Source organism: Pithys albifrons, chromosome 10, assembly GCF_047495875.1.
Source record: "Pithys albifrons albifrons isolate INPA30051 chromosome 10, PitAlb_v1, whole genome shotgun sequence".
Taxonomy (NCBI): domain Eukaryota; kingdom Metazoa; phylum Chordata; class Aves; order Passeriformes; family Thamnophilidae; genus Pithys; species Pithys albifrons.
Genome location: NC_092467.1, coordinates 28,819,412 through 28,845,870, shown reverse-complemented (window position 1 = coordinate 28,845,870; position 26,459 = coordinate 28,819,412). Strand labels below are relative to the sequence as shown.

Sequence of the window (26,459 nt, the reverse complement as noted above, 5' to 3'; positions counted from 1 at the left end):
CCCCCAGCAGCTGGCTGTGGGATTAGGCAGTGGGGATGGGTGCTCCAGGTATGCTCCAAGCCACCCAGTCCTGCTGTGCACACTCCCCTACGCCTGAGGGCCAGCAAGTGCTGCAGGGCTGCAATTTTCTTCCAAATGCACATAAACCACACGATGCTTCACACCATTGCAGTGCTCTGTTGTGCCCCCAGGTCACTCCTGCTTTATCACCCTGTGTCCCCAGGGACCCAGCCCAGCCAGAGCCGGGGCTGACCTTGGCCTCAAAGAGTTAAAAAGCACAATATTTAAGGAGAAGGAGAGGTCAGCTGAAGTTTAATGTTTAGGCAAATACATCATGCCCTCCACTTAATCAAGCAGCAGCAATTCCTAACGGCAAGTAGAAAGGACGGCTCAGGTCCCGGTGATAAAAAGGCAGGATTGCTCTGAGTTTTGGGAGATAAGAGGGCTCTATAAAAATTGAATATTTTGTACTATGTTCGGCCTGAGATGGTTTTATCTTGTGGAGGTTGGGGCAGAGCCATACCAGGCCTTGAGCTGAGATGTTTATGATGGCAGAGATTAGGGGTTTATGGCCACAGCCAGACCAGGGGTGGGAGCTGCTGGCCTGTGGCCACAGAAGAAGGGCAGGAGCTCCTGCTTATAAACTAGGTGCAGAACTTGGGTGGCAAAATGCCTTTTTAGGAACTGGATGTTGTGGAGAGTTAAAAAGCACCCTGGGGCGCCTGGAAGAGACCCTGTGCTTATTCCTGTTACCCCAGGGCCTCATCTTACCCCAAGCACAGCATCACCATCACTTGCTCATGGTTAAGTTCTGCAAAACGCACCCTTGGGGATTTAAGTGCCTGGGGCTCTGGAAGCAAAGGCATGGGCAGGGGTGGCATCTGTGGGCACATTAAACCTGTTGTGCACAAAGGGCTCCTGTTCCCCCACCAGCAGGGAGCAAGCCTTCCAGAACATCAATGCCATCAGAAAACCTCTGGCTGTGTGACCCAGGAAGGCCTGGGAAGGAGTTCTGCAGGCCTGTGGTTGAGGGTAGATGTCCTCTGGGCTGTGACTGATAAGTAGCACTTCCACATCACCCCTGCTGCATTCCAGTGGCTTTATCGTAGCATCTCAGACTTGAGAAAACAAGGTTTGCCTTTGTCTTTTTTTCCTTTTTCAGTGTCCCTGAGGCAGTTTGGGGTTTACATCTCAAGGTGTTGGTGCACTCAGCAGACAGGAATGGTGGCAATGTCTCTGGGCAGTCCACAAAAGCCACTCTCATGGAGCACTGGCTGACACCTCCTTCCTACAGCACAAAGTTCTGCCTCAAAGGATCCCCCACATCCACCTGAGCCCCAGGAAGCAGCTGTTGGGGCACTGTCCCTCTCCTTGCCCAGGGAAATGGCACCTGCCTGGGGTGTGCTGTGGGTGCAGGATCCTTGCTCCATGCCCATCATCCAGGCAGCCACACAGCAAATCCCCATAGCAAACACTCACCCTGAGCACGTACAGATATTTTTCCTGTCAATGCACTTTTATTGCTACTCCTTCCACAGCCCCATGGGGTAGGATTTCAGCCTGGCAGGAGCACAGGCTGTTTGCCAGTCCTGACTGGGAAGAGGAGCACCACTTGGGAGACTGGTATGCTCGGTCAGCCACCCATTCACTGGGGTGGGGTAGAGCACCCTCTCCTTATCACTGCCCCATCTCTCCCTTCAATACCTCAAAGGGAACCGGTTATCTCCCACAAAGAACTAGTAAAAAAAAATAAATCTAGTTTAGTAAGATTTTGGATCATATAAAGATTCAAGTAGCATCAAGTAAACTAGAAAACCAAGTCCTGTACATCAGCTTATAAAATTTCTAAATAAAATTAAAAAAAAAAGAAAGAAGAAAAGATATGACATGTCAGTGCAAGGGATGAGGTGATACAGTAATGCTCCTCCACCCCAAGCCCCTGGGGAGGCAGGGTCTGAGTGCCACTATTCCACCTCCCATTCCACCCGTGGAGCTGTCCCCTCATCTGTCTGTCCATCTGTCAGGAGGGTGCTGTGGTTCTAGAAGTCCTGCAGCCGTGAGATCAGGTCCTCTTTGTTCTTCAGCAGGAACTTCTCACAGGCTTCGAAGGTGACACAGATGTCAGAGGACAGTCCTGCCACATTGGTGGTGACGTAGTTGAGGTACCCCGGTGTAGCCTGGTTGTAGTAAGCCACCTGCAAGGCACAGGAGATGGCCACTAGGGGTATGTGTGGAGCGGGGAGCCTCCCCAGTGAGGGGAGTCACAGCCACAGCATCCCACCTTGCTCATCTCCTCTGACTCTGGCCAAATGCAGAAACCGGAGCAGAGAGTTTCCCCCCTTGTGAATTCATCTCTGGCAGGGTGGGTGGGCAGCGTCACTGACCGAAAGGCCACCACATAGGGGTCCCTGGGAATGAAAGAGGACAGGTGAGCCAGCACAGCCCAGCTGGCAGACAGCGGGGAGTCAGGTTGGGGACAGTTACCCCCTGCTGCAGGGCTTCCGCCGGGACGCCAGGATGACAAAGTCCTGTGGCTTGCTCTCGTGTCTGAGCATCCGGCTCACCACATGGTAGATCATGTCATCGTCGTCTACCTTCTGCACGAGCTCAGCACTTCTGTGAGGGGAGCAAAAACACTGCTGTGCCCCCCAGATCTAGGGGCTTACACATTTACAGCCCACCACTAGACCTAAAATTTTTGGCAGGACCCAAAATAGATGTTTCTGCAGCCACCAGCCCAGGTGGAGTCAGAACTGGGATGCACTGAAAGGTCTCTAGGAGCAATCATGGCTCCATGGTAATGCACTGGTTCCCAGAAAAGCCCACAGGGACACTCAACCACAAGCCTTAAATTTAGGGGTGTGATTTTTGGGAAGGTCTGGGTGCCTCTGGGAAGCTCTGCAGCACTCACACGTAGTGACTGTCCCACTCATGCCGGCGCCGCAAGTTGGAGAGCAGGGAGAAGGCTCGGCTGGCCGTGATGCAGACAGACATCTCAATGCGGAAGGACAGGAACTTGTCCTCCTCCAGCGTGTACATCCGCACCTCAGGGGGCACAGGGCATGGTTGGAATGCATTCCCTGCCACCCAGCCCCTGGGTTGCCCACACTCTGAGGGTGGGGGCAGCTTGGGGGAAAGGGGCAGGGTTTATTTAATACCTTTTCCTTTTCTCTGGCAAGTGTCCAGTTTGCTTTGGCTATGAGCGTTTTCAGCGCAGAGACGTTGTTGTAGCTCAGATAAACCTGGGGCAGGGGCAGCATATCAGGGACAGGAGCAGGGGCAGGAGGAACAGGGTCCTGCAGGGAAGCATCCTACCTTGTTGCTTTGGTCCCAGGGCACAGAGAGCGGCACCTCGGTCTGTTTGCAGGAGACAACGTATTTTCTGCAGGAAAGGAACAGTTGCTCTTATGAGGGGACATAAATCACCCACAGACTGTTCCTGCACCCAAGTGCCGAGCCCCTCCCTCCCCCACCTCCACATCCCACTTGCTTCTCTGCTCACCGGTCCAGCCGAATTTTTTTCCTAGCGCTGGCTTCTCTGTACCTCCTTTCTCCATCCTGATAGATGGGAAAAGCCAATTAGGTTAATAGGAAAAGCAGGAAAAAACCAATCATGTGCCTTTTTGGGAGTGGGAAAAATATTCAGCAGGGAGGGCTGGAAGATGAAGCCCCTGCACTCACTGGTTGCAGCCCCAGCTAGAGAGCAGTGATGGTTAGTGATTAATTGTGAGCTATTTTGGCATTGCCACCAGACTGTGATCAAGTGATGGGCACTGGCACATTAGGGAAAACCCTTTACGGCTGCAGAGCTGCAAACAGCCCCTGAAACACAAATCATGTCCCCTTGCACCTGCCACTGTCCTCTCCTGGGGAAATAAAAAACAAAAAAAAGCAGCTTATGTCAAAGAAAGTGCTAGCACAGTGTTTTAAAGCAGGCAGAGAGGAGTTTTCAGGGAACCTGACTCCAGCTGTGAGATGATCTCTACCAGAGTGGGAGATCCTAGTTTTAAGGCATCAAAAAAATCAGGCAAGTGGGCAAGGATCAGCCCAGGGGAAGCTGAGATACATGGGTGTTTGCTTTGCTTGCATGACAGATTTCCTTAAATATTTGGAACCGAGCAAATTATGGATTAGTATGCTTTGAAAGGTAAAAACAACCTCAGAGGTTTGCGTTCCTCCCCTAAATTATAGAAAAAATGTGCTGGAATTTGCAGGCAATACTCTGTTAAGCCTTGCATGGCTAATATGTCTCCATCTCTGCACAGGCAAGTGGTTTATTTTATTAGTTATACCGAGCAATCCATTTAATTCACTTGGTACTGAGCAATTTCATTTCCATCATCATACAACTGCTCTTGTTTTGCTGTGAATCCGAGAGTCCCTCAGGGCTGAGGGGGTTCCCAGGGGTCCCATGGCACCATGGGAGGGAGAAGCCAGCCCTGTGCCCGTCCTTACCCCTGGCTCAGGTGCCACCATCGGCAGCATGCGGGGCCGGCCCTCCTGGTCCAGCACCTCGAAGGTCATGAAGGCGCTGTTGATGTGCCGCCGGCTGACAGACATCTCCTGGCCGTACGCCTCGGCGCTGACCCCCACCTCCATGCTGCAGGAGAAGAAGGCGTGAGGGCGTGGAGAGCCCGGGAGGGTGGGATAGGGATCCCCCACCACCAGCACCAACCTGTTTTTGAAGGCATTGTTGACAATGGCTTTGAGCACCAGGCGGTCCCCAACTTGCGATGGTCCTCGAAAGTGGAACATCTCGATGGCCCTCAGCGTGGGGTGGGCATGGCACAGCCGGCTGTGAGGGCAGGTGTTACTCCACAGCCGTAGCCCCATGGCACACCCTCCCAGACCCAGCCAGAACCAAGACCCCAAAAAATGTCACCTCTGGTTTTCAAATGCCAAAGCTAGCCATGAGAAGGGACAATAAGCCAACAATTCCCTGGGGTCCCCCAGCTCTACACATCTGTAGGATTCCCTGTATGGCATTGCCCAAGGGCAATGTGCTGGGGACCATCCTTTTGGAGGGTCCCTACCACCTGGCTGTGGGCCAGACCCAGCTGGACACTGCCCTGGTTGAGTGTCCCTCCAGACACACCACCACACCCAACCCTGAATCCCTGTAGGGTCACCTGGCTGCAATGGTGGCCACATTCTCCATCCAGGCCATGATCTGCCCACCGAAGGTGTTGCCTTGATGGTTGGCGTGTGGAGGTAACACCAGCTCCACACTCTCCACACGTGTCTTTTCTGCTGGTACCGCCCCACTGCCATCCCGTGTCTCCCGCTCTGCCATGGTGGGAGAACAGGGTTCAGTGTGTTGGATGGCCAGTGGGACTCCCACTCCCACCATCCCATCAGCCCTTTCCCCATCTCTACCCACAGGTACCCTCCCACTGCATCAATCCCACACACACCTCCAGGTCTCAGAGTCTGGAATGGTAGGGCTGATCCCTACCCCTCGATGGGCAGGGTATTCCCAAACCTCCATATAGTGATCACCACTCATCGCTACCCACACCCCACTGAGGAAGGGGGATGTCATCAGTGGGAATTGGGGCTATTTTGGGGCTAGAAACTGAGACTGTAGGACACAGTACCAGTGTCAGGGGGACTGTGGGTGAGGAGGTCCTTGAGGGTGTCCTTGTGGACCAGCCGCATGCGGCGGCGCTCAGCAGCAATGCTGTACTCAATCTTCTCTTCCTCCGTCTGTGGGGTCAGTGGCTTCAGCCTCACCTGCAAAAGGGATGGGGCAGGTGCAGTCCCACTGCAGTAGAAGGCAGGGCTCCTTCAGCACCATGTGTCCCACTGTATGTGGGCAGAGCCAGTTGCACTCCTCATGCGTTATGTTGTTGGTGATCATGGAGGGCTCAGAGGGAAAGGTCTCTCAAAGAGAGGGATCCCCTGGAAGTGTCACAGAGAAGGAGCAGACACTGATGCTGAAGAGCCATCCTGCAGTGCCAGTAGGGAGGTACATTCCTGCCCTTTCAGGGCTCAGAGGAGGGGATGGCAGCAGAGAGCAGGTGGCCTCTGTGCCCAGAGCAGAGGTGAGAGCCCTGCACTGTGCAGGCAGCCATGAAGCAATGGTAGTTGCCCTAGGAAAGCTTGGCCTAGCCCAGCCCTGGAAAAGCCACTTCCTTTCTGCCCCTGTGCAGAGGACAACTGAGCCCCCCCAGCCACCAGCCACTGCTCACCTTGCTGCCCAAGGGTCCCTGTGCCACGAAGGTGGCATACGCCTTGCAGATGTTGCAGTGCTTCCCGCTGCACAGGTCTTCATAGCTCACCTGGATGCCCACCTGGGAGAGGGCACAGCACTCCTGAGAGTCAGCTCTGCTCTCCAGGGATTCATACCCCACCAAGCACCCCTGGACAGAGCCAGCCAGGAGGGATAGACACATGGGATCAAAGCTGAGAACCACGGGAGGATTTGGGGATTTGGCATTTGGCTGTGTGGCTGGTGGGAATGGGTGCACAGCAAGGGGGACAGGGGTAAGAGGTGAAGGTGGGGGGCACACACCAACCTCCATGCTGGAGTTAAAGGCTCGGTTCACTTTGGCTTTGATGTTGACAACTTGCCCAACACTGAAAAACAGGAACAGGAAAAAGTACAGGGGGTTACTGAGGGAAAACTACCACCAAGTAGCTCCCACTGAGATGCCATGGTATTACAGTCCATGGCCCACCCACTGTGGTAAGGCTTCCTGGGACTGTGGAACATGCTGGATGGCCAGCAGGACATAAGGACAGCCACCCTCAAGAGGTGAGAGCCCACAGGTGTTTAGCCCAGCAGTGAGATGTCACCCCTGAGTACCTCTGTGCAAACAGGTTCCCAGGGCTGGGGTGCTTGAGCAGAGGAGGTGCCCAAGGCTTGTTTGGCACCCCATGCCCATGTGGACATGCACACTCCTGCCAGAGCAAACGGCTCCTCTATCCTTGTGTCCACTGTCCTGAACAACAGGAGTAGCCATGAGGCCTCCCCCTGGGCCCTCAGCCACATGCCCAAAGCTGCAGGTACCTTGACTGCTCCCATCCCTCCTCCTCCTCTCCAGGGCTTCCTCTGGAGCAATGCACACCTTGGGACACTGGGAGATAGATGGAGGCAGGATCCAGCATGGGGCATGTTGCACCATCTCTTAAATGAAATATCTACTGGTAGTAAATTGCTGCTTGCAGAGTCCAGGAGCTCTCCTCTGTGCTCTCAGTAGGCTTCAGAGTAAGCACACAGGCAACTTTGGCTCTGCAGCCTAAGCTGCTCCAAACTGGTATCCATGAAATGAGCAAGTGAAGCTTATTAGTGACACTCACAGCAAACAGTCTTTACCAAATGCATTTTAACACAAGAATATTCCTCGTTCCCTAAAAGAGGCCAATGCTATAAAACTCAGTGGAAAAATAAATCCTACAAGCACTGCTGCAGATTTGCTCCATAGAGGGCTCAAAACCAGAAGCAAGGAAGAGTCAGCATGTGCTTCAGCACTGTAACTTTCCCCTTGCCCCTACACATCACCTTTGGCTTCAAATGATCCCTGCCACTCAACACGCTTTGCACGTTGGCTCTGGCTGGAGCAGGGGCAGCCTGAGGCTGGGATGGTGCCTTCAGCCATGCCCCAGCACAGACTCCAGGCCCAGTGACATGCCAAAACATTAGCAGGGTTACATGAGCAGCCACCATCCACTATGCCATGCCATGTCAGTGGGGTTAATGGTCCCAACTCACGGCAGCGCTGCGTTAGGCTGGCTGCTCTAGGGCTGCAAACATCCATACCAGACACTGCTCCTCCCGTCCCGCTGCCCAGCAGGGCTTAGATACGGCTGGCTGGTGCAAAAAGAGAAAGCAAGATGGGGGGAGAGGGTTAGAGGCAATGGAAGCAGCCACAGGGATGCTCCGGATGGGTTTGAGGCAAGGAGCATGCAAGGACAGGGGGCCGGGCAGGCACATTGGCAGCCCCAGATGTCTATATAGAGCCACAAAAATACTTTCTCTCTCCTTATCAAACAGTACAAGCCAGTGCCATAAAAGCCCCACAAAGCCTGGCTCAAAGGTATGTGCAATCCTGCTGGGAGGCTGCACTTCCACACAGCAGGGTGGAAGGATGGGGAGGGTCTGCTGCCCAGCTGGTGATTTTTAAGTCAGTGATGTTTTGGGGTCTCCTCTGTGACCCCAACCACACACAACTCCTCCCTGCCTCTCCTCCACAGTGGGAGGGCAGCAGAAAGCACAAACAGATGGGTGAGGAGGAGAGCCAACAACAAACAACACACAAAGCTCCTCCTTCCAACAGCTCTGCAGGAAATCTCTGCCAGGGCCCTTGCTCAGAGCCTTAAGCTGGACCACAGCAAATGGGATCTGAGCCAGGAGCAGCACAAATTCCCTGACCCCTTGGATTGGTGCCCGACTTGCCCCTGAGGAGGAAAAAATGCTTTGCAGGACTTGATGTAATGCTGTGGAGCAGGGCTTGGGTCTGTCCTCCTGCTCCTGTAACCAATGGGGAAAAGCTTCCCAGGCAAAGCTGCCCCATGAGCTGGAGCTGTGTATCAGCATATTAACTCCAGTGGTGCCACCTCTGCCAGTGGGAGGTGGCACCAGGGCTGAATCATGTCCCCACACTGTGGATTTGTTAAGGAGGCAAGCCCAGGGCAATGGGCAGCTCATCCCCACCAACCTACCAGTTACCCATTATGAGAGGGCAAAAGTGGGAGTTCAGCATTTCCTGGGATTGATGGTGAAGCCCAAGAGTGAGTTGGACTTTGCAGTGCCAAACAAATGAGCTGAGAGCCGGGGATCCCAGTGCCAGCCCTGGGTGCCCACACTGGTCCCTGCCCCAGCAGGCAGACCTGCACAGCAGGGAGTGACTGGGCAGTATGGATCCTATAGCACAAGAGATCTTGCACTGCATGGATCCCATACTGCACAGCAGGGAGCTGCTGGGCAGCATGGATCCTATACAGCATGGCAGGGATCCATGGAGAAATGTTGTCCCCTACCACATGGCAGTCCTGGGGCTGCCAGCATCAGGGTGGGCAGTTTCACAGGGACAGCATCCAGGGGCTGCCAGGACAATCCTGGGAGTTTGGCCAAGCAAAGCCCAGCTTGATGCATCTCATAAAGTGATGTGCAGGGAGGTCCCACCTCCCCCAGCACCGAGTGGGTGGGTGGATGGGTGAGCCCTGCCACGCCCCAGCCACCCACACGGCCACTACAGAGGCACGATTCACAAGATTTGAGTTTTCCAGAGCACACAATCAGAGTTGTTTCTTGAACAAAGCCAGGGAGGAGCTGGCACTGGGGGAAATACCAGGAAGCCAGCAGGAGCTCCCCAGGCGCCCAGACAGAGAATAAATCAGAACAGACAGCCAGTCCTCAGCCCTGCAGCAGAGACAGAGCCTCAGTCCCTGGCTGCCCTGTGAGCCTGGCACTGCCACAACATCTCCTCCTCTCCCAGGCATGCTGCTCCCTGTTCCAGCTCCACTGTTCACATTGCACCCAGCAGATGGGAAAAACCCCTCTGTTTCCTTGCGCATGCCCTGCTGGAGCGTGGAGTATTTACCTAATGGTATGCTCAAAATAGATATCATCCATGGAAGCCGTGACGCACGGGCAGCCGGCGTGTCTCTCGGCTGGAAAGGAAAAACAAACTGCATCAGCAACCAGCAGTAACACACTGAGGGTGTGAGGGGCACGCACGCTCCTCTGCCCCTGGGTGACATCGGTGACACCTCAGCCAGCACCCCTTCCCTGCTCATGCCCATTGCTGTGTTTGCAGGGGAAATGAGTGAGATTTGGGGTTTCTCCTCCCACAGCAGCATAGGTTGCAGATGTTTAAAGATTTGCTGCAACTGCAACTGGGAGGCATGTTGTCCTGCTATTTGCCTTCCCTCCATGTGTTTGGAGCCGTGGGGATGCACTGGCAGCCAATATCATCTCTATACACAGCAAATATTTTAAAGCCGCTCTGCCAGTCCAGCTTTCCCTTGGGACTCCAGGAACCTCAGACTGCAAACTGCTCTGGAAACCTCATCAAACAGCAGAATTGCACCCATTTCCCTGTCATAACCTCCCCATGCTTGGTAGGATGGCTGAGCTGCTGAGCTCCATTGAGTGGAGGAGCTCAGCACTCTCCAGCTGCTGCCAGGATGTCAGGGACGTCACTAGCCTGGTTTTGCCATGTCCTATGCATCAGGCAAGGAAAAGGGCAGCATTTTGAAAGAAGCAGGCATGGATTTTGATCTGTCCCCAAGCCAGCATGCATGCTGCAGTGCACATCTCCTCCCCTTCTTGTTTGCTCTCTAATTACTCAGCAAAATGGCATGACATGGGTCCCCAGCTGGTGTCACTCTGAGGGATGGTGCTGGACCACCAGAAATGCTGCTGATGAGTTGGCTCCTGGGGACACTGCATGGTCCTTCCCTCCCAGCCCAGCAGGATGATGGCTCCAGAGGGAGAGGATGGCTTACCAGAGAGGCAGGCGGCCGTGTCAATCCACTTGAGCAGCTGGCCCGTGCTGAGCTCATTGCGGTGGTTGGTATGGCAGGGCAGCACCAGCTGGCTCATCTGCACCTCGGTGGGGTTGCGGGCAGGCGAGGGGCTCGCCATGGCCCCTGCCACCTCCTCCCGCTCCCCTGGCTCCTGGGCACGTGGTGGAGAGGTTGAGCCCTGCTGGGATGAGAGCTCTGTTTTACCCACACAGGAGCAAAATCCTCCAAGACAGGAGTGACCCATGCAGCCCTCTCCCCACACTGAGCCAGAAGAACCCCAGCCCTGCATATCCCTGGACACCACCAAAAGCCACCCAGTCCATCCCAAGGACAGTTCCCACAGGCAAAAGGAAGAAAAATCCCTCTAAAAAAAGCTCCATGGATGATTACTCCAGGTTTCCAGGCCATTTATCACCCAACTCCACTGCTGCCTCCCAAAAACCATGCAAAACCCTCCTAAAGTCAATCAGTTCTCTGTGAAGAAATTTTTCTGCCCTGACAGATTCATTTCTGGGGTGCTGCAGCACAGGGTGGGTTTGCTTTCCTGGGGCTGGGCATGTGGCAGTGCTCCACACATTCCACCACCACCCCCCTTTGCCAAAGGAAACACTGAAAGCTATGTGGTACAAGCAGCAGCGGAGAAGCATCCTCAGTTTGGGGTTGTTTGGGCAGTAAAATATATTCCTTGTTGTCTTGGCCATTTGCTGGGCACAGAGCAGCTCTGCTGGCACCCCTGGTGGGAGGCAGGGAGAGAGAGAGGCTGCTACTGTGGCGGTGCTGGCAAGGAAATTATCTGATGAGATGTCAAGTGAGTTGTGTTACACAAGGGGTGAACTCGGTAGCCCAGTGAGTAATTAAGGAGACACGAGGAGCAGTCTGGGCTTCGTCACAGCCCTTCCTTCCGCTTTCTGCTCCCACTGCGGCTCTCGCTCACAGCACTTGTTGCAAGAGTCCCACTGCATCAGCTTCTTTGCCCTTTGCTTAGGCTGGATTCTTTCAAAGATGGGTTTATGCTGAAAGTAAAGCTTTCCTGACTATCCTGAGCTCACCGCCTCTCAGAATAGCATTTTTCTCCAGCGGGTCTAACCTCTGTTTCCATAGCTACTGGTACATGACATCCCAGGAATGGCACAAACCTCGCCTCAGCAGAGACAGCGGCAAGCCAAGCCTATAGTAAAGGGCCCCCCATCCCACAGTGAGATGGACCCTCAGCCACCAAAGCCCCTCCAGTGGGCTCCAAATCCCTCTGTGAACCTCCCAGGCTGCTTCCCAGCATGCAGAGGCGCCTACACGAGTACCACAGAGCTATTTTGGGAAGCCAGCAGGCTCTGGGGTTTGAGCCAGCAATGCAAAGAGCTCCAAAGCCGCCTGCTGCAGAGCGAGCAGACAGCCTGGCCGGAGATCCCAACAGTCATTTTCCTAGCGTTTGACATTCCTGAATTTTAGGGGGAAAACTGCTACCCGTGGGAAAAGCTCTGACCATGTGGTAGCCAGTACAAGGCCAGAGATGTTAATGGGGAGGGAATGTGTTGGGAGAGAATACAGCTGAGGTCAGTGCAGGTCTAGGAGCAGCTCCTGGCATGGGATGGCATCTGCCTGGCATAGCCTTGGTTAGTAGCCACTAGCACAACAGGGAGCTCCGGGGTTAGTTGCACGGCATGGGGGGTACCTGGAGGCCATTGCAACAGAAGTTCAAGATCTCTTCAGGGACTATAATATTCCCTTTGACCATTTTTAAAAGACACCTGGAAAGCAGAAGAGCAGCTCTGGTTACAGCAGGATTGACAGATCCAGGAGTGGCTGTTTCCGAGCAAGGACAAGACTGTGTATATGGTGGGTTGTAACACCTTGTCCCCATATCCCATGCTGTTGTCCTGCCCCACACCAATGACCCCTTACCAGCACCTATTAGGGGGCCGCCAGAGCCAAACTAGAGAAGGGCAGAACTGGGGTTGGTGCCTGCCATTCCTTGGGTGTCAGAACCCATGCTCACTGGCTGTGATGAAAGAGTCCCAGCTATTTTGGGGTGCCCAGGGCACAGGGCCAAGCCTTTGGTCAGTGATGCTGTGTCAATGCTTCCCCGTGTTCCTACACGTGACAGAGGACTGTGCCTTGAAGCTCCCCTGGCCAGAGTGGTGACACCGCCACAGTCACAAGACACACAGGAGCATATTTTTGGCTGTGGGCAGGGCTCAGGCTGCTCACGGGTGGTACCGGGGCAGCAAATGGGAAGCGCCCAATGCTGGCAATGCCACTGTGCCCTGCTCCAGCCCCTCTGCCTGTGGAGCCCTGGCACTCCCCAAGGGCAGCATGTGTCCTTGGATGCCCCTGGGCTCCCAGGCCATACCCATCCCAACTGGACATCACACTGCATTGCAAGGAAAGGCAGCGTGGGAGCTGCAACAAAAAACAAGTGGAAAAGGATCTGTATTTACAGTTTGCTTTTAAACACAACACTGTCAGGCCCTTGGCATACCCTCAGCTTCCCAGCACACATCCCTCTTCCACGCAGGTACTACCAGCAGCTCCTTTCCCAAGGCGTGGGATTGACTGATTCTGGCAAGGGGTTAAAAAAGTGGAAGTTGCAGATTTGCCTCCTGCACTCTCAGACCTTCGCAGGAGCTGACGCTGGGACATCACAGAGTGTGCGATGTATGGTCTGTACAAAACAAGGATGCTCCTGTCACCTACAGATGCAAACAGCATCACTGAGCCTCTCACCTCTCAGCCTTCCACCCCTGCCTCAGTGACCAAACACCGGGCTTTGCTCTTCCCAGCCCCACAACCTCTCCAACCTTGTTATTGAGGCTTGGCAGCTTCCTTATGGCTCACCCACTCTTGCAAGAGCCCAGCGCAAGGGTTACTCTCCTGTTTAGCAAGATGTGTTTGCTCCCCAACTGCAGGCACAAGCAGTACCTGGGGGTGGTCCTGTTACACCCCATAGCCACAGCAGACAGCGCTAGAGGGACATTCCTTGGAAACCCAAACCTGTTCCTGGCTCAGCAATCGTGTCACCTTGTCCCTGGGTTGAGTTAGCAGGAGGGGTGAAAAAAACAGAGCTGTCTGCTTTGCATCATCCCCCTGCTATTTTCCAGGCAGCCCCAGCCCACGCTCCCACCCTGTGCCCCAGCCACGCTCCAGAGACCCGGAACCATTCAGCCAGTGGGTATTTATGGAGTATTTGTTATCGAAACTAAGCGAGCAAGTGTCTGTCCTCATTAAAATCTTCAGCCTCACTCAACTGTCACATTTTTAAAGCTGTTGACTGATGCAGCCCTCAGGTCACCATGGCAACGAGATGCAGTACCCAGGCGATGATGCTCTTACTCTGTCACCCCTCGAGTGACCCACTTCTACCCAAAAAAAAAAAAGTTTGCATTAGGAAAAAACCCTTCCAGCAGAATATTTGTCTTGCCTCCTGCCATGCTCAGTTCCTGCACTGCCAAAGGCATAAGGAGCCCACTGAGCAAACTGAGGAGGGCATGGATTGGCAGACAGCCCAAGGGCTCTGGAAATACCAGAGGAGAGGGACCCACTGGCACCCCACAGCTCTCCTATACCTTGTCAGAGAGTGTCCCACAGAGTCAAAACACCCACAAGCTCCAGAGAAGATTTTTGCTGCTGAATTAGGTGCCAGACTCTTGGGAAATCATGCAAGGACTGCCAGCCTGAAAGAACCTCCAAGGCAAATCCTGTTGGGTCTTGCAGCCCCTGAAATGATGCTGGGCAGGGATGCAGAAGAGTGGTTATACCTCAAATCCCTAAGCCCACTGGAAGCAGGGGGTTTGCTTTAGCCACCCCCAAGTAGTGGATGAGAGAGAGGGACAAGGGTGAAACTGGGGTGGATGTCCCCAGGGCTGGACTGTGTGGGGCTCTGGACAGAGTGGGGCAGTCTCGCACCTCGAGGCACTCCTGCCTGCCCTCAGAGCTCTCCCACGACCCCACTGCTGCCTTCCAAACATCTAATTCCCTTTTTATCTCGCTTGGTTCTGTCTCCCTACCACCACCCCACACCCTCAACCTTACCCCTCCCTGGAAATATCCGAAGAAAAAAATGGGGGAGAAGGGGGGGAGGAAAGCGCCGACAATGAAGTTCTCATGGGGGATTATTGGTGTATAATTGAGCAATATCCATGGTAACAAGCAAATCTGCACGCGTTAAAAAATTAACCTGACCTACTTTGGGAAATTCTGCCATCTCAACAGGGCAGTGAGGGCTCTCCATCTCCCAAGACGCAGCCTGACAGCCCAGTGCCAGTAGGGGCAAAGCCCCGGTGCTTGCAGGGATGAGACAGGCAGGTTTTGTGCAAGAGGAGATGTCTCATCAAGCAGGACCACCAACAGGCAAGCAGCATCAATGATGCCCAGCACAGCTCAGCTCCATCCCCTCATCTCCATTGGGATGGAGCAGGATCCTCAGGATGAAACCTGCAGCACTTGCTCAGGATGTGGCCCCACTTGGATAAGAGGGACCAAATTGCCTGATCACAGCATGGTGAGAAAACACAACAGTTGCTGCTGTCTCAGCAGGACTCCAGGAGGGTGGTTAGCCCAGAAGAAAGGCCAGAGCACCCTGCAAGAAGTATTGTTGGGACCACACATCATGTTTCCCTAGAATTCATGGAGCAAAGCCAGGCATGGGGCCAGAAAAGTGCAAACTAAGGGTGAAAGGCAATAGGGAAACACAGGATGACTCCTCTTATGAGGGAACAATGGTTTTACAACCATCACCCATGGGAAAGTTTCACTCAGGGTGAGTGCAGAGGGGATCTCTGCAGCCCCCTCACATCCCTCTCCACCACTGGCTGAAGCATCCCCAGCCCTGGCCATGCCCATAGCCCCATCTATACCCCTGCTCAGATGCTCTCTGACACTCCTATGAGGCTCCTGGAAAGTCTGCTGCCAGTTTGCCGGCATAGGGGTGAAGTCCCTCAGGGAGTGTCCAAGGGGACAAAGGTCCGGCTCCAGCCCAGTGGGAGAGCAGAGCGCATCACTCTGGTACAGCTGCAACACTGCCAGGGCCAAAATTCACACGCATGGAGCACCCAACAGCACTGCCCAGCCCAGACACCTTTGCCCTGTTCTCAGAGAGGAGACTGCCATGATATCAATACAACCATGGTTGAGAGCACCACAGTCGAGCCCACCACGTTGGAGACCACCAGAACAGAGGCAAGGTGGTGCAATGGTTTGTGCCCTGGTGGTCTCCACTGTGGTGGTCTCTACAACAGGGGTCACCACGGTTGAGACGCCTGGGGTGAAAATCCAGGTGGACACATGGTGGTGTGGTGGTCTCCTTGGTGGTGGTCTCCACCATGGTAGTTACCATGGCCAAGGTCACCTCAGCTGAGACCACTGGGCTGAAGACTACCCCAGCATCCTGTCATCCACCCATCCACACTGCCCCAACCAGCCCCAGCACATCCCTCTGCCCTCCCCATGCCACTGCCATTCCCAGTAGCCCTGTGCCCAAATATCTGCTCCTGCTTTTAAGTGAAGAAAAGCTGATTCAAGCCAAAGGCCCCAAGACATTCCTCCTGTCACACCCAAAAAGACCTGGGTGGGGGTCGATGTTCCCAGCTCTTTCCCACTTGTCCCGTTGCAGCCGGAGGGTGCCACGTCCCCATTGACAAGCCGCCAGCGCCGACGGCGACGGAGCAGCAGCACAGCTCACTGCAAACCCCAAGGGCAAGAAAGCATCACCCAAGTGAGCAGAGGGGCACAAGAGGCTTTCACTCCAAATCTTCCCCCTAGCACAGCTGCCCAGCGCCGACACAAGCCAGGACAAGCCACCGCTCCACTGCCGGCAGCGAACTCTCCGCAGCAGCACCAGACACTCGCTCACGCTCATCCAGCCGTGGGGTTCCCCGCCTTGTCCCGATCGTCCCAGCTCCCCTCAGCCCTCACCTCAGCCAGAAGAAGCTGAGCATTTGCGGGAGGTGTCGAGGCGATGGCTGGCTCGCTGGAGAAGCGTCCGGACACCTGCGCGCTCGGCCGGCACCGGGCGCGGGCGTCGAGGCCAGGCTGGCGCGGAGCCCTGGGACGGGGCCAGCGCACACCCCCTCCCGCTTCCTTAAATATGGTCATGCATAACTTTTCTTAAGGTAGCGCTTGGCAGATCTGCTCTTGCCTGGAAAATGGCCGGCGCTCTGGAGGTTGGCTCTGGAGGAAGCAGGGAATGTGTCGGGCTGGCTGCAGAGCCAGGGAGCGCGGCGGGAGGCACCGAAATGCTGCCAGCAGCTCCGCGGAGCAGGGTGCTGCCGGCTTCCTGCACCTCTCCCCCGGGAGCAGCCCCTGGAATGAAGTCCTGAGTCCGCTTCCCAGCCCACTCATCACCCCCTCTTCTCCCTCCAGTGAGGGGCACTCAGTTAAACTTGCCTGGAAATATCTGTATTTTCCCCAGAGCCGCAGGCGCTGAAACCATGTCGGAAAAGTTTCGGCAAACTTCTCCAGAGCTACTCCAATCCACACAGCTGCTTCCCAGCTCTGCTGCCTTTGAAGTACCTCTAACAGGGCTTATCACAAACCCCCTTTTTTTAAACAAGGAAATAAAATGCAAATTACCGTGTCACCGCAATAATGGCTGATTGGTTTGGGGGAGATGTTGTTCTGTTTGTATTTGATGTACACACTTTTATAAGTGAATCTTGGTAATCGACCTACAAGAGTTTGATCAAAGCACCTGGAAGGCACTGGCAGCACAAGTGTTGCCACTGGAAAACCAGCAGAGAAATAATTAAGCAAATTCAACAGGAAATAAGGTCTCACTTTTTTTTTTTTTTTTGGTAAATAAGAATAACCAAGCACTGGAACAGAGCAAAAGCCCTTGCCTCAGCAACCTCAGTTTTAGGCTGGACATGGCAAATGCTCATCAAAACCCGAGCCCTGGGTGCAGGTGAGGTGGGACAGCTGGATACCTCTGCAAAGGCTGGGCCAGGCAGAGAAAGAGCTGGTGGTCCAGCTCAGGGCAATGCTTGCCCATCAGGGTTTGAAGCCTTTGGGGGATGTAAGAAACTGCGCTGCATCACACCAGGTGATTGATCCGATTATGGTGATGGAGATTCCCTCTGGAAGAAGATTGTTGCCTCAGGATTTTAACCCCACTGAGCATTTGCTGCTCAGCTGCTTGTGTAAAATCTGCAATTCTTCATTCTGAGAGGGGGAACAGGACAGCACAACCCCTTATTATCTTGCAGGTAACTTTGCGCACCCAGATATGATTAACTCTTGCCATTTCAGAAAATAACATTTCCTTTAAAGCATTTTCTTTTGGGACAACAAATAAGATATTTCTCACCAAAATGGTTTTCTACCCGCTTGCAGCAACCCAGGTGCCCTGCAAACTAAATTGCAGAGAGTATCCTCCAGAAGATCTCCCCACCTTTAGCACAGAGGCTCCTGGCCAGGAGGCCCCTCAGGGATCTCTCCCTCCCTCCTTAGGACTGTTTGTTTCTGCAGCCACAGATTAGGATCAAAAGGTTTGCTTCACTAAGAGAAGAGGATTCTTCCCACTCCTCCCAGTCAGAGGGAACAACACAATCAGAAACACTTCAGATGCTTGACCCAGGCTCCAGCCTCCAAACAAAAGTTGCAAGGAGAGGGTTGATGTTTTCCAGGCCCAATTAGCATAATGCTGTAATTGCCCCAGCTCTCATGCTGCCTGCATCCCTTCGCCCTGGCACACCGGCACACCCAGCCCTGACTGCCCAGCAAGAGCACGCCGGCACCAGCTCCTTCCTGCTGATCCATCACCATATGCCCGTCTTTTACAGTTCTTTGGTGCCTCATGCTCAGAGAGTGGATAATTAGCTAAATGAATTAATTGACATTCATACTTGTAATTAGCAACCGGTTACAAGCAGCTATTCTCCTTGGGACAACTAAAATTTCTCAGGGATTGGTGTTAAAATACTGGAAAATCGTTCAGGGTAAATAAGGAGGGCTGTGCTCACGGTGCCCATGCTCTTCCTCGGCTGTAAGAGCCGCCACACAGTAAACAAGCCCGTGCAAAAGCAGAGCAGGCTGTGGAACGTGTTGGGTATGCCGCTGCTGCTCAGGAGGAGGAGAACTTTCCAGCTTCGGAAGAAATCCGGGCCAGATGGGCGGCCTCCAGCCGGCAGCTCCCACCAGCTCCCAGCTAACCCTTTCCACCCCCAGTTACCGGAGAGTTTGCAGCGAGGCCCCGGCAGTGGAGGTTGCTCATGCAAACCAATGGGAATTGGATGTCGTGAGCGTTAATTAAACCATTAATTACTGCTAAGAGAAAAAAAAAGTGACCTATTGGTTTTATCGCTTCTGGAGTAGCTGGGAGAATGAATTACTCAGGGGCTCAGCAGCGGAGGAAGGGGACTGCAGCATGAAGCAGATTTTTGCTGAAATGTAGGTTTTCTCAGATTTTAAGGGAATGCTGGCAAGCATCAGCATGGTACTGGTACAGCCACAGCTGATCCCAGCACCCTGAGAGGCCAGGAGTGGGACCCACACCAGGGATGGGACTAATGGAGACTGATACCCAAGCCCTCCATTTGCTCCTTGGAGGGACCATGCTGCTGGGGGCTTGGACAGGATTTCAGGGTGACAAAAACTGCCCTTAGCAGGGACCCGGCTCCCAACCATGGGTTCATTAATCACCCATGAATTCCCAGCCATGCAGCAACCCATACTCAACACCCATGGGATCTGGAGGCACAGCTCCACAGGACCCCACACCCTCAGCATGAAGCACAGGTGGAAGACTGGTTTCTACAGGGGGGGATCAAATACATCTACCCCACTGCAGGATGACAGTGTGTAGCCAAGGTTGAGCTGCAGGTCTCTTCTCCCTGGAAAATGCCCCCCAAAACCTGAGTGCTGATGGGAAAAAGAGAGGGCAGCACAGAAGCACCACTGGGCAAATGGCTCATTATGAAAAAGAGAAAAAAAGTGATATTAATGCATTTCAGAAATCAAACCCTCATGTCATCTCTCTGCATCAGGAGCTCTGCACCGCTTGGGAGGAGAGACTGGGCTGGGGGTCCTGCATCCCCCCAAGCAGGGGAAGATGAGCACTCCAACAGCTCAGGGACCAGCACTGTGGTGCTCTACCCTGAATCATTCTCCCATCCTGACTGGCACTGCTATCCCACGGCAGCAGCAGCTCCAACTGGCAAGATTAGGTGATGTGATGGGGTGATGCAACATGGTGATGAACTGGCACCCCACAAGCTACCATCTCCCTCAGAGAGGGGCTCTCCCCTGGCTCCTGGCATGGGACTGGGGCTGCATCACTCTGCCAGGAGTCCTGTTCTTGGCTCCTCCAAGATATCAAAGCTTTAGATTTCCCTGGCAGCACCAGGAGTTTAAGGGCTGGGGAAAGGGACCAAAAAAAGAGCTGATCTCAGAAGTGAGGCAGTGGGAAAGGCTGGGCCAAGGAGCTGTCACATCACCCCCCTTAATCTACTACACACCCCAACATGTTCTCAAACACACGGGCTGCACAAGATAGCAGGGAGGCTAATTTTTCTTTAGCTGCAGGCAGAAAAAGAAAATCAATTACAAGGTAACCTATTTTTCAACTCCTCCACTGATATTTACTTAATTTTCCTAAGGCTAGCTTGCCCGCCCTGCAGCAGGGAGGAGAAAGGAGGTCCTGTACCACTGGTTTGAGCCACGCTCTGGCTTGCTCTGGGGTTTAGTTTAATTCCAACATCAAAGCCCAGGGCAAAGGTGTTTGTTTGAATGGGACAGTGCACGACACGGGGCACCCATGTGGTGTCTGGCTATGATGGTGATGGGGAGCACCAGGGGCTCCTTGGTGCTTGCAGGGCCACAGGGAAAGGTCAGTGGGAAGCAGGACATTCTGGAGAAGGTCTGGGAGGTGCTGGTGGCCTGTATGGGCAGGGGGGTCCATGAGGACAGGGACAGATCTGGGGGTCCATGAGAGAAGGAGGAATCCTGGAGGGTTTGTGGGGACAGGAGCACTCAGGAATAAGGACAGGGATATCCCAGAGGGCTCTGTGAACACTGGGACATCTTGAGGGGTTACACAGACACGGGACACCCGTGGGCACATGGACACAGGACACTAGGGTACATGGAAACAGGGACAACTGGGGCAGGGCGCAAGACATGCACAGACACAGGACCCTGGGGGTACAGAGGGACAGTGACCCTCCAGGGGACACATGGACACAACACCTCTGGGTTACATGGGGACAGGGACCCCCCCTCAGGGGACACACACACACAGGACCCCAGGAATATACGGGGACAGAGACCTTTCGGGGGACACAGGAGCCTGGGGGTACACGAGGACAAGGGTCCCCCGGGAGACACACGGAAACAGGACACCGAGGGGACGTGGGGACAGAGACTTCCTGGGGGATATGCAGACACAGGGGGTACACGGACACAGGGACCCCCACGAAGACACACGGACACAGAGGTCACACAGCGACAAGGACTCCCTGGGAGACACACGGACACAGGGGCTCCCCGGGGGACACACGGACACAGGGGGACCCGTGGACACAGGGGGACATCCCGGAGGACACAGGGGAATACACGGATACAGGGGGACACACGGACACAGGAGGACGCACGGACACAGGGACCCCCCGGGGGACACACGGACACAGGACCCCGGCGGGTCCGCGTGGTACCGGCGCCGGCGCGTCGCCAGGGGGCGCCGTTGCTCCGAGCGGCCACGCTGAGCCGCCCGCGCCGCCCCCCCGCCCGCGGTGCCCGCGGCCACCCCGGCCCAGCCCCGCGTCCCGCCCCGCCTGTCCCCGCCTGTCCCCGGGGCCGCGGCCGGGGCCGGGGGCGGGGGAAGGGCCGCGAGGGGACGGCGCCCTTCAGCCCCGCCGGGCCCCCGCGGAGCAGGGAGGGCCGGTGTGTAGGACGGGGGGGGCGATGAGAGGAGGAGGGGGCGGGGCGGACCGAGGCTCCGCCAATCAGCACGCGGCGGTTTCAAGAAGCCCCTTCCGCGCCCCGCCCCGCCCGCGCGGCGCCGCGCGGCTCCCGGGGGGGGACACGCACCGGGGGGGACACGCACCGGGGGGGACACGCACCGGGGGGGACACGCACCGGGGGGGACACGCACCGGGGGGGGACACGCACCGGGGGCGGCGGGGGGGGCACGGACCGGGACAGACACCGGGATGCGGCCCTGCTGCCCACCCTCCTGCCCACGCCAGCGGCTCTCGGCGCCAGCCGCGCGCGGGGGGGAGGGCAGGAAGGGAGAAGCGTCGCTCCCACGCGTGGCCGTGCCCGCGGGGTTCGGGTGCTGCCAGCGCGGGGCGTCCCCTCTGCGTTCCCCCGCACACACCGACCCCACGCACTGGGCTGCCCTGCCGGGGTGGCACTCGCCCCCTGGTTATTGGTGGTGACACCCCCCCAAACACTTTATCAATAATGCAATGTTATTAATTATGCAATTTAATTAATTATGCACAGGAGGCATTTACCAGCAGATCGCTGCTGCCGCTGCTGCTGCCCGTCTTCCTAAAAAGCCTTTTGCTGGTTGGGATTCTGCACGCCCACAACCCAGGAACTGCTATTGGGGAAGGCCTTGGATTCGGGAGCCAGCTACGGCACTGGTGGTGTTTCGGCACTGGTGATGTTTGGGGCTGGTGATGTTTTGGCATCGCAGCCACTGTCGACCTCTCCAACTCCGACCTCCCTCCAACCGCCGGCACAGCTGCGCGGGTAAACAGGAAACCCGAATACCGCAGCTCCTGCCAGACCCAGAAACCCCAAGCCCAGGGCAGGCAAATGACTCCTTCCCAGAAACGTCAGCGGCCCCGCGGGCGTGAGGTCGGGGTGGGAGAGGAGGTGGTAGCAGCACCCACCACCACTGCCCACCCGCCCGCGCCGAGTTCATTTGAATGCGAACCATGCAAAGCGCTCCCCACCGCCACTGAGGTGTGGAGATCTCGCCCAGAAGAGAAAAGGGTTCTTCTTGTTCACAGGTTTAGTGGGAGGGGGGGAAATATAAAGTTTTTTAAGAAGATAAAGAAATTTTGAACACCAAATCTGGACCCTCTCAATGGCTGCTCTGTGCTCCAGGACAGCCATGGAGGGGTTAGTTTTGGGGGGTAGAGGGATTATGTGGTGACCCAGTTGGCTGGATGCTCCTCTCCCGTCCTCCACATCAGTATCTCCAGCAGTCATCATGCTCTGGGTTTGGCTTTCCCATGAGAAAAAGAACTAGTGGGGCTGGCAGCAACCTAGAAATAAAAAATCTGTAGTTTGGTCAAAATTAAAGTTCAGAATCCAAACTGCCAGCAGTGGTGCATGGTGGGAACACAATCCTGCAGCAGCTGGGGCACAGTGTGCTGGACAGGAACGTAGTCTGCACAGGTCTGTATCCAGCCAGGATGGCAGCAGTACCCATCCATAGCAGCACACTGCCCACACACTGTGGATAAGGGACACATTGCTTTGGGAGCTCATGGGGCAGTAATAATTTAATATCAGCCATTGAACAGACTTACACACCTTTGTAAGTGCAGGGCAAAAATAAGGATGGATTTTTTTTAAAACGTATTCATTTTTACAGGTGGTGTTCCAGCAGAATATTCCCAGTGCATTGAAAAGCACAGACATCCTTCCTGGCAATGGGCACCCTAAATGGCCCCGAGTGGGAGCTGCCAGGCAGCGATGGACCAACGGTTCAGGGAAGGGGCCAGGAGAAGGGGAGCTGCTCTAGGGGGTCAGGAAAGGCCAACTAACCATGCAAGCTTGGGAGCATTTTGGTATCATGACAAGCCCCATCGACAGGGACTTGAGGGCTCCTTTTCACTCCCAGGAAGCCAGGGCTTGGTGCAGGGATGTTGCCAGCCCAGGCCAGAGGCAATAAAGTGCCTGGAGTGATGCAGCAAAACAGGATGGAGTCGTGTGTCGAAATAAATCATCCATGGAAGCAAGGCAGGGAGGAGGAGGAGGGTTTCTGCTCTTGTGCCTCCTTTTATCTAACAAAGCCTTAGAAACCGCAGGTGGGCAGCGGGAGCTGGGGCAGGATCTGGCCAGCTGTGGCTCCAGCTGTCCCAGAGTGGAACTGGTCCTGGACGGGCGCCCCAGGGCTCCAGCTCTCCTGGGAGCTGGTTTTTCCATCCTTCCCAGCTCCTGCAGCTTCACCTTGTGGCAGGCAATGCACAGAGCTGCCAGGAGTGATAAAATGGCTGTCCCCCAAATTTATGGAGTTTATCTGTGAATAACTCTTGGAGGTGAAGTGGCCATTGAGCCAGGGAGGAGGAAGGCTTTACTTCTGGATAAACTCTCCCAGGAGCAATGCAGGGCAGGCAGGAGCCCAGACCCAGTCCCAGGGACCACCAGAACCATACCCCACGTCCCCCAGCCCCCCAGCTCATAGGCATGGAGCATTGCCAGGGTGAGCTCCCTGCTCATCCACACCAGGGGAAGCCGAAGGCGCGTTTCCCATCCGCAGCGTGTTTATTAGGAGCTAAGTCATGAAGAGGCTTTGGCACGTCTCAGTCACTCCCATGGAGCATGATTAGCACAGCAGAGATCACTGCTTCTTCCAACAGCACGTGCATGCCCGGGATTTCCATGCTGGCCAGGCATTGTGCCCCATGCTCTATTCCCATGCCAATCTTTATTCCTTCTACAAAAAAGGGTTGTATCAATAGGCTATGGAGCAGCATCCTGACTCCTGAGGAAGCACAGATGAAGCTGAGCAGGCTGGAGCCTCCCCCTCATCCCCCCTCCCCACTCTGCTGCAATAACATCCATCCTAAGTTTCTGAGCCTCTTCTAATTTTGGAGGCCGTTAGCAAAGCAGGCGCTGTTGCAGCCAAAGGAGGCTGCCAATGTTTCCTTTAAAAGCTGCTTTCACTCCAAAGGACTCTTCTAGATGGTTTGCTTTTAATAGTAGGCTGCAGGGTGCAACGCCCAGCTCGTGGCCAGGGCTCTCCTTGAAGCAAGAAGGGACTGGGTGGCATTGGAAGCAGGATTGGGGATGTGCAGGGAGCCAAACACATCCTTCATGGGCCTTGGCCATGAACACATTCATCCCCTTTCCAGACCAGCAAAGACCCTCATCCTTTGCAAAGTTGATCCCACTGCAGCGCATTCCTCCTTTCCCTCGCCAGCTCTTGGGGAAATCTTTACAGCAGAGAGGCTGGGTTCAGCCCCTAAGTGTGGTAATAGCTCAGGGGAGAAGGAAAGGCCAGAAGAAGGAGAAGGGGGAGGCAGTGAGGTCAGTATGCTGGTAGGTGTGAGTGCTTTGAAAAACCCAATTGCTGCTTCAGTATAACCAGATTCGGGAAAATGAAGCTGAAGTGTGAAAAATGAAAGTGAAAAGATAGGAACCAACCCACGGCTATTTATTCTAAAAATACTGACCTAAATACTTAAGCGCACATATAAAAGTAGTTGTCTTTGCTGATTTTCTTTATGAGAGTCTCCTGGTTTGGTTATTATTTAGCTCGGAAGCCAGAAAATGGGGGTTTTCAGAGACACAGAGACTGTGTACTAGCCTGGCCCTCCAAAAGAATTTGCTGTATGCCCAAATGTCATCTGAAAGCCCAGCTAGGAGATTCATTCATTAAGCTAACGAGGTCCTGCGGTGAGCAGCCCACAACTCCACTGATCAGAACAAGAGAGGCTCCAGATGGGTCTTGTGTGATGGCTCTTCTGTTTCTCTCTGGGTGCAATGATGGCAGTGGTTGTGGGCACACTGTGGGCATGGCAAAACCCTCAGAGGATATTTGAGAGCAGAGGGAGGCACTGGGGCAGTGGTCTTGGCACAAAACATCTCTTGGTTTGTGGCATGGCCAGAGCTGGGCTACAGTTCCCATCTGAGCTGTTGTACACATCTGGGCCGTGTTTCACATCTGCTCTGTTGTTCCCCCAGCAGCAGCCAGGGCCATGATGCAGGGAGGGTGTCAGAAGACTGAGCAATGGGCCTGGCTGAGTGCAAAACTCGCCTGGGACCAGCAAGCTGGCCAGCACAGCAGGGCCATGGCAGAGGATCATCCCTGTCCTGCAAGCAGCACACTAATTAGGTATTTTGGCCTTCCCACACCCCTGGAGGAGTCTGGGCCAAGTAGTGGGGTGGATGGCACAGGAAAACCAGGTATGGAGACCCCTGTACTGTCACAGCCCCAGATGCAGCACCATGACCTGCTCTGCATGACCTTCCTAGGGAAGATTATGGAAGTGCATTACGCGTGGAGGCAAAACGGATGGAGGAGCGGGCAGGAGTGCTGGGTCAGCAAGTCGTGCAGGCTAAACGCGAGCGGTGAGTGCTCAGAGGGAGAAGGAAGACACCATGCTTAGACAGTGAACGTAAAAGCTGGGGGCAGGGTGGGGGGAGGGAGGAAGTGGCTCCCTGCCTGAAGGTTGGTGGGGGGAGCTGGTCACAGCATTTCCATATGATAAAGTGAAGGAACAAGCCAGGAAATGTGGGCTTGATAAAATGATTTGGTTTGGGGTTTTGGTTTTTTTTTTCTGAGTGAGTAAAAGGGGTGCTCAGTGCAGTGTGGGAGCAGGGAAGGGCGCATGGTCCATGGCCTGGGGATGAGTCCATTTAGTGCAGCATCCTGTAGCCAAGGGATAGAGCAGACAGGTTCCCTTGCTGCCTACCACGAAGTGAAGTGGCCATGCATGGCCAGATGTGTAAGCAGAGTCAGGGCAAGGCCTCCAAGCAGCAAGAGCTGGGTTTGAAACCTCAGAGCACGTTGCAGAGGCAAATGTTCCAGAGTAGGCTGGCTCCGATGGCAAGCTGCTGCCTGGGAAGCTTCTCCTCAGCCTTGAGGTCCCTCTTCCTCCCACAAAACTCCTGGGAGCAACAAAGGAAACCTTCATGGGCAGCAGAGCCAGTTGGACCACAGCTCACCCTGCAGCAGCTTTTTGCCTAAAAACAAGGCTGCTAAAACAAGTACCAGAACTGCCACCTTGCTTGTGGCAGATTTGCAGCTCCATGCATGCACTTGGCACCCATCCATCCTGGTGTGGGAGCACCCGTGGGGCAGGTGGCAGCAAAGG

General features: G+C 54.9%; 1 protein-coding gene across 4 annotated transcripts; it reads right to left on the bottom strand.

Annotated features, from left to right (window-relative positions):
* Positions 1-1,737: 1,737 nt before the first annotated feature.
* On the bottom strand, positions 1,738-16,600 carry ACOT11 (acyl-CoA thioesterase 11). Of its 4 annotated transcripts, none has more exons than XM_071565453.1 (17): positions 16,381-16,503; positions 12,143-12,218; positions 10,453-10,654; positions 9,546-9,615; positions 6,519-6,579; positions 6,192-6,293; positions 5,598-5,733; positions 5,130-5,286; positions 4,676-4,795; positions 4,456-4,600; positions 3,503-3,558; positions 3,316-3,382; positions 3,159-3,242; positions 2,912-3,045; positions 2,485-2,616; positions 2,282-2,408; positions 1,738-2,195 (listed from the first exon to the last, which is right to left on the bottom strand). In XM_071565453.1, the coding sequence occupies exons 1-17, from the start codon at positions 16,401-16,403 to the stop codon at positions 2,040-2,042; spliced, it is 1,848 nt and encodes a 615-aa protein (XP_071421554.1). In that variant the 5' UTR covers positions 16,404-16,503; the 3' UTR covers positions 1,738-2,039. The 4 variants fall into 4 exon arrangements, with proteins under 4 accessions (XP_071421554.1, XP_071421555.1, XP_071421552.1 ...); XM_071565454.1 differs by having other exon boundaries at positions 10,453-10,651; XM_071565451.1 differs by lacking the exon at positions 12,143-12,218 and having other exon boundaries at positions 16,381-16,600.
* Between the last annotated feature and the right edge of the window lie 9,859 nt (positions 16,601-26,459).

What these genes read in the sequence shown, in the direction of transcription:
- ACOT11 (XM_071565451.1), bottom strand. Translation starts at nt 16,560, where the DNA reads ATGACCATATTTAAGGAAGCGGGAGGGGGTGTGCGCTGGCCCCGTCCC. An exon ending in AGGGACCCTTGGGCAGCAAG is followed by an intron (nt 5,734 to 6,191) that starts GTGAGCAGTGGC and finishes TCCCTTTTGCAG; the next exon opens with GTGAGGCTGAAGCCACTGAC. An exon ending in AACAATGCCTTCAAAAACAG is followed by an intron (nt 4,601 to 4,675) that starts GTTGGTGCTGGT and finishes CTTCTCCTGCAG; the next exon opens with CATGGAGGTGGGGGTCAGCG.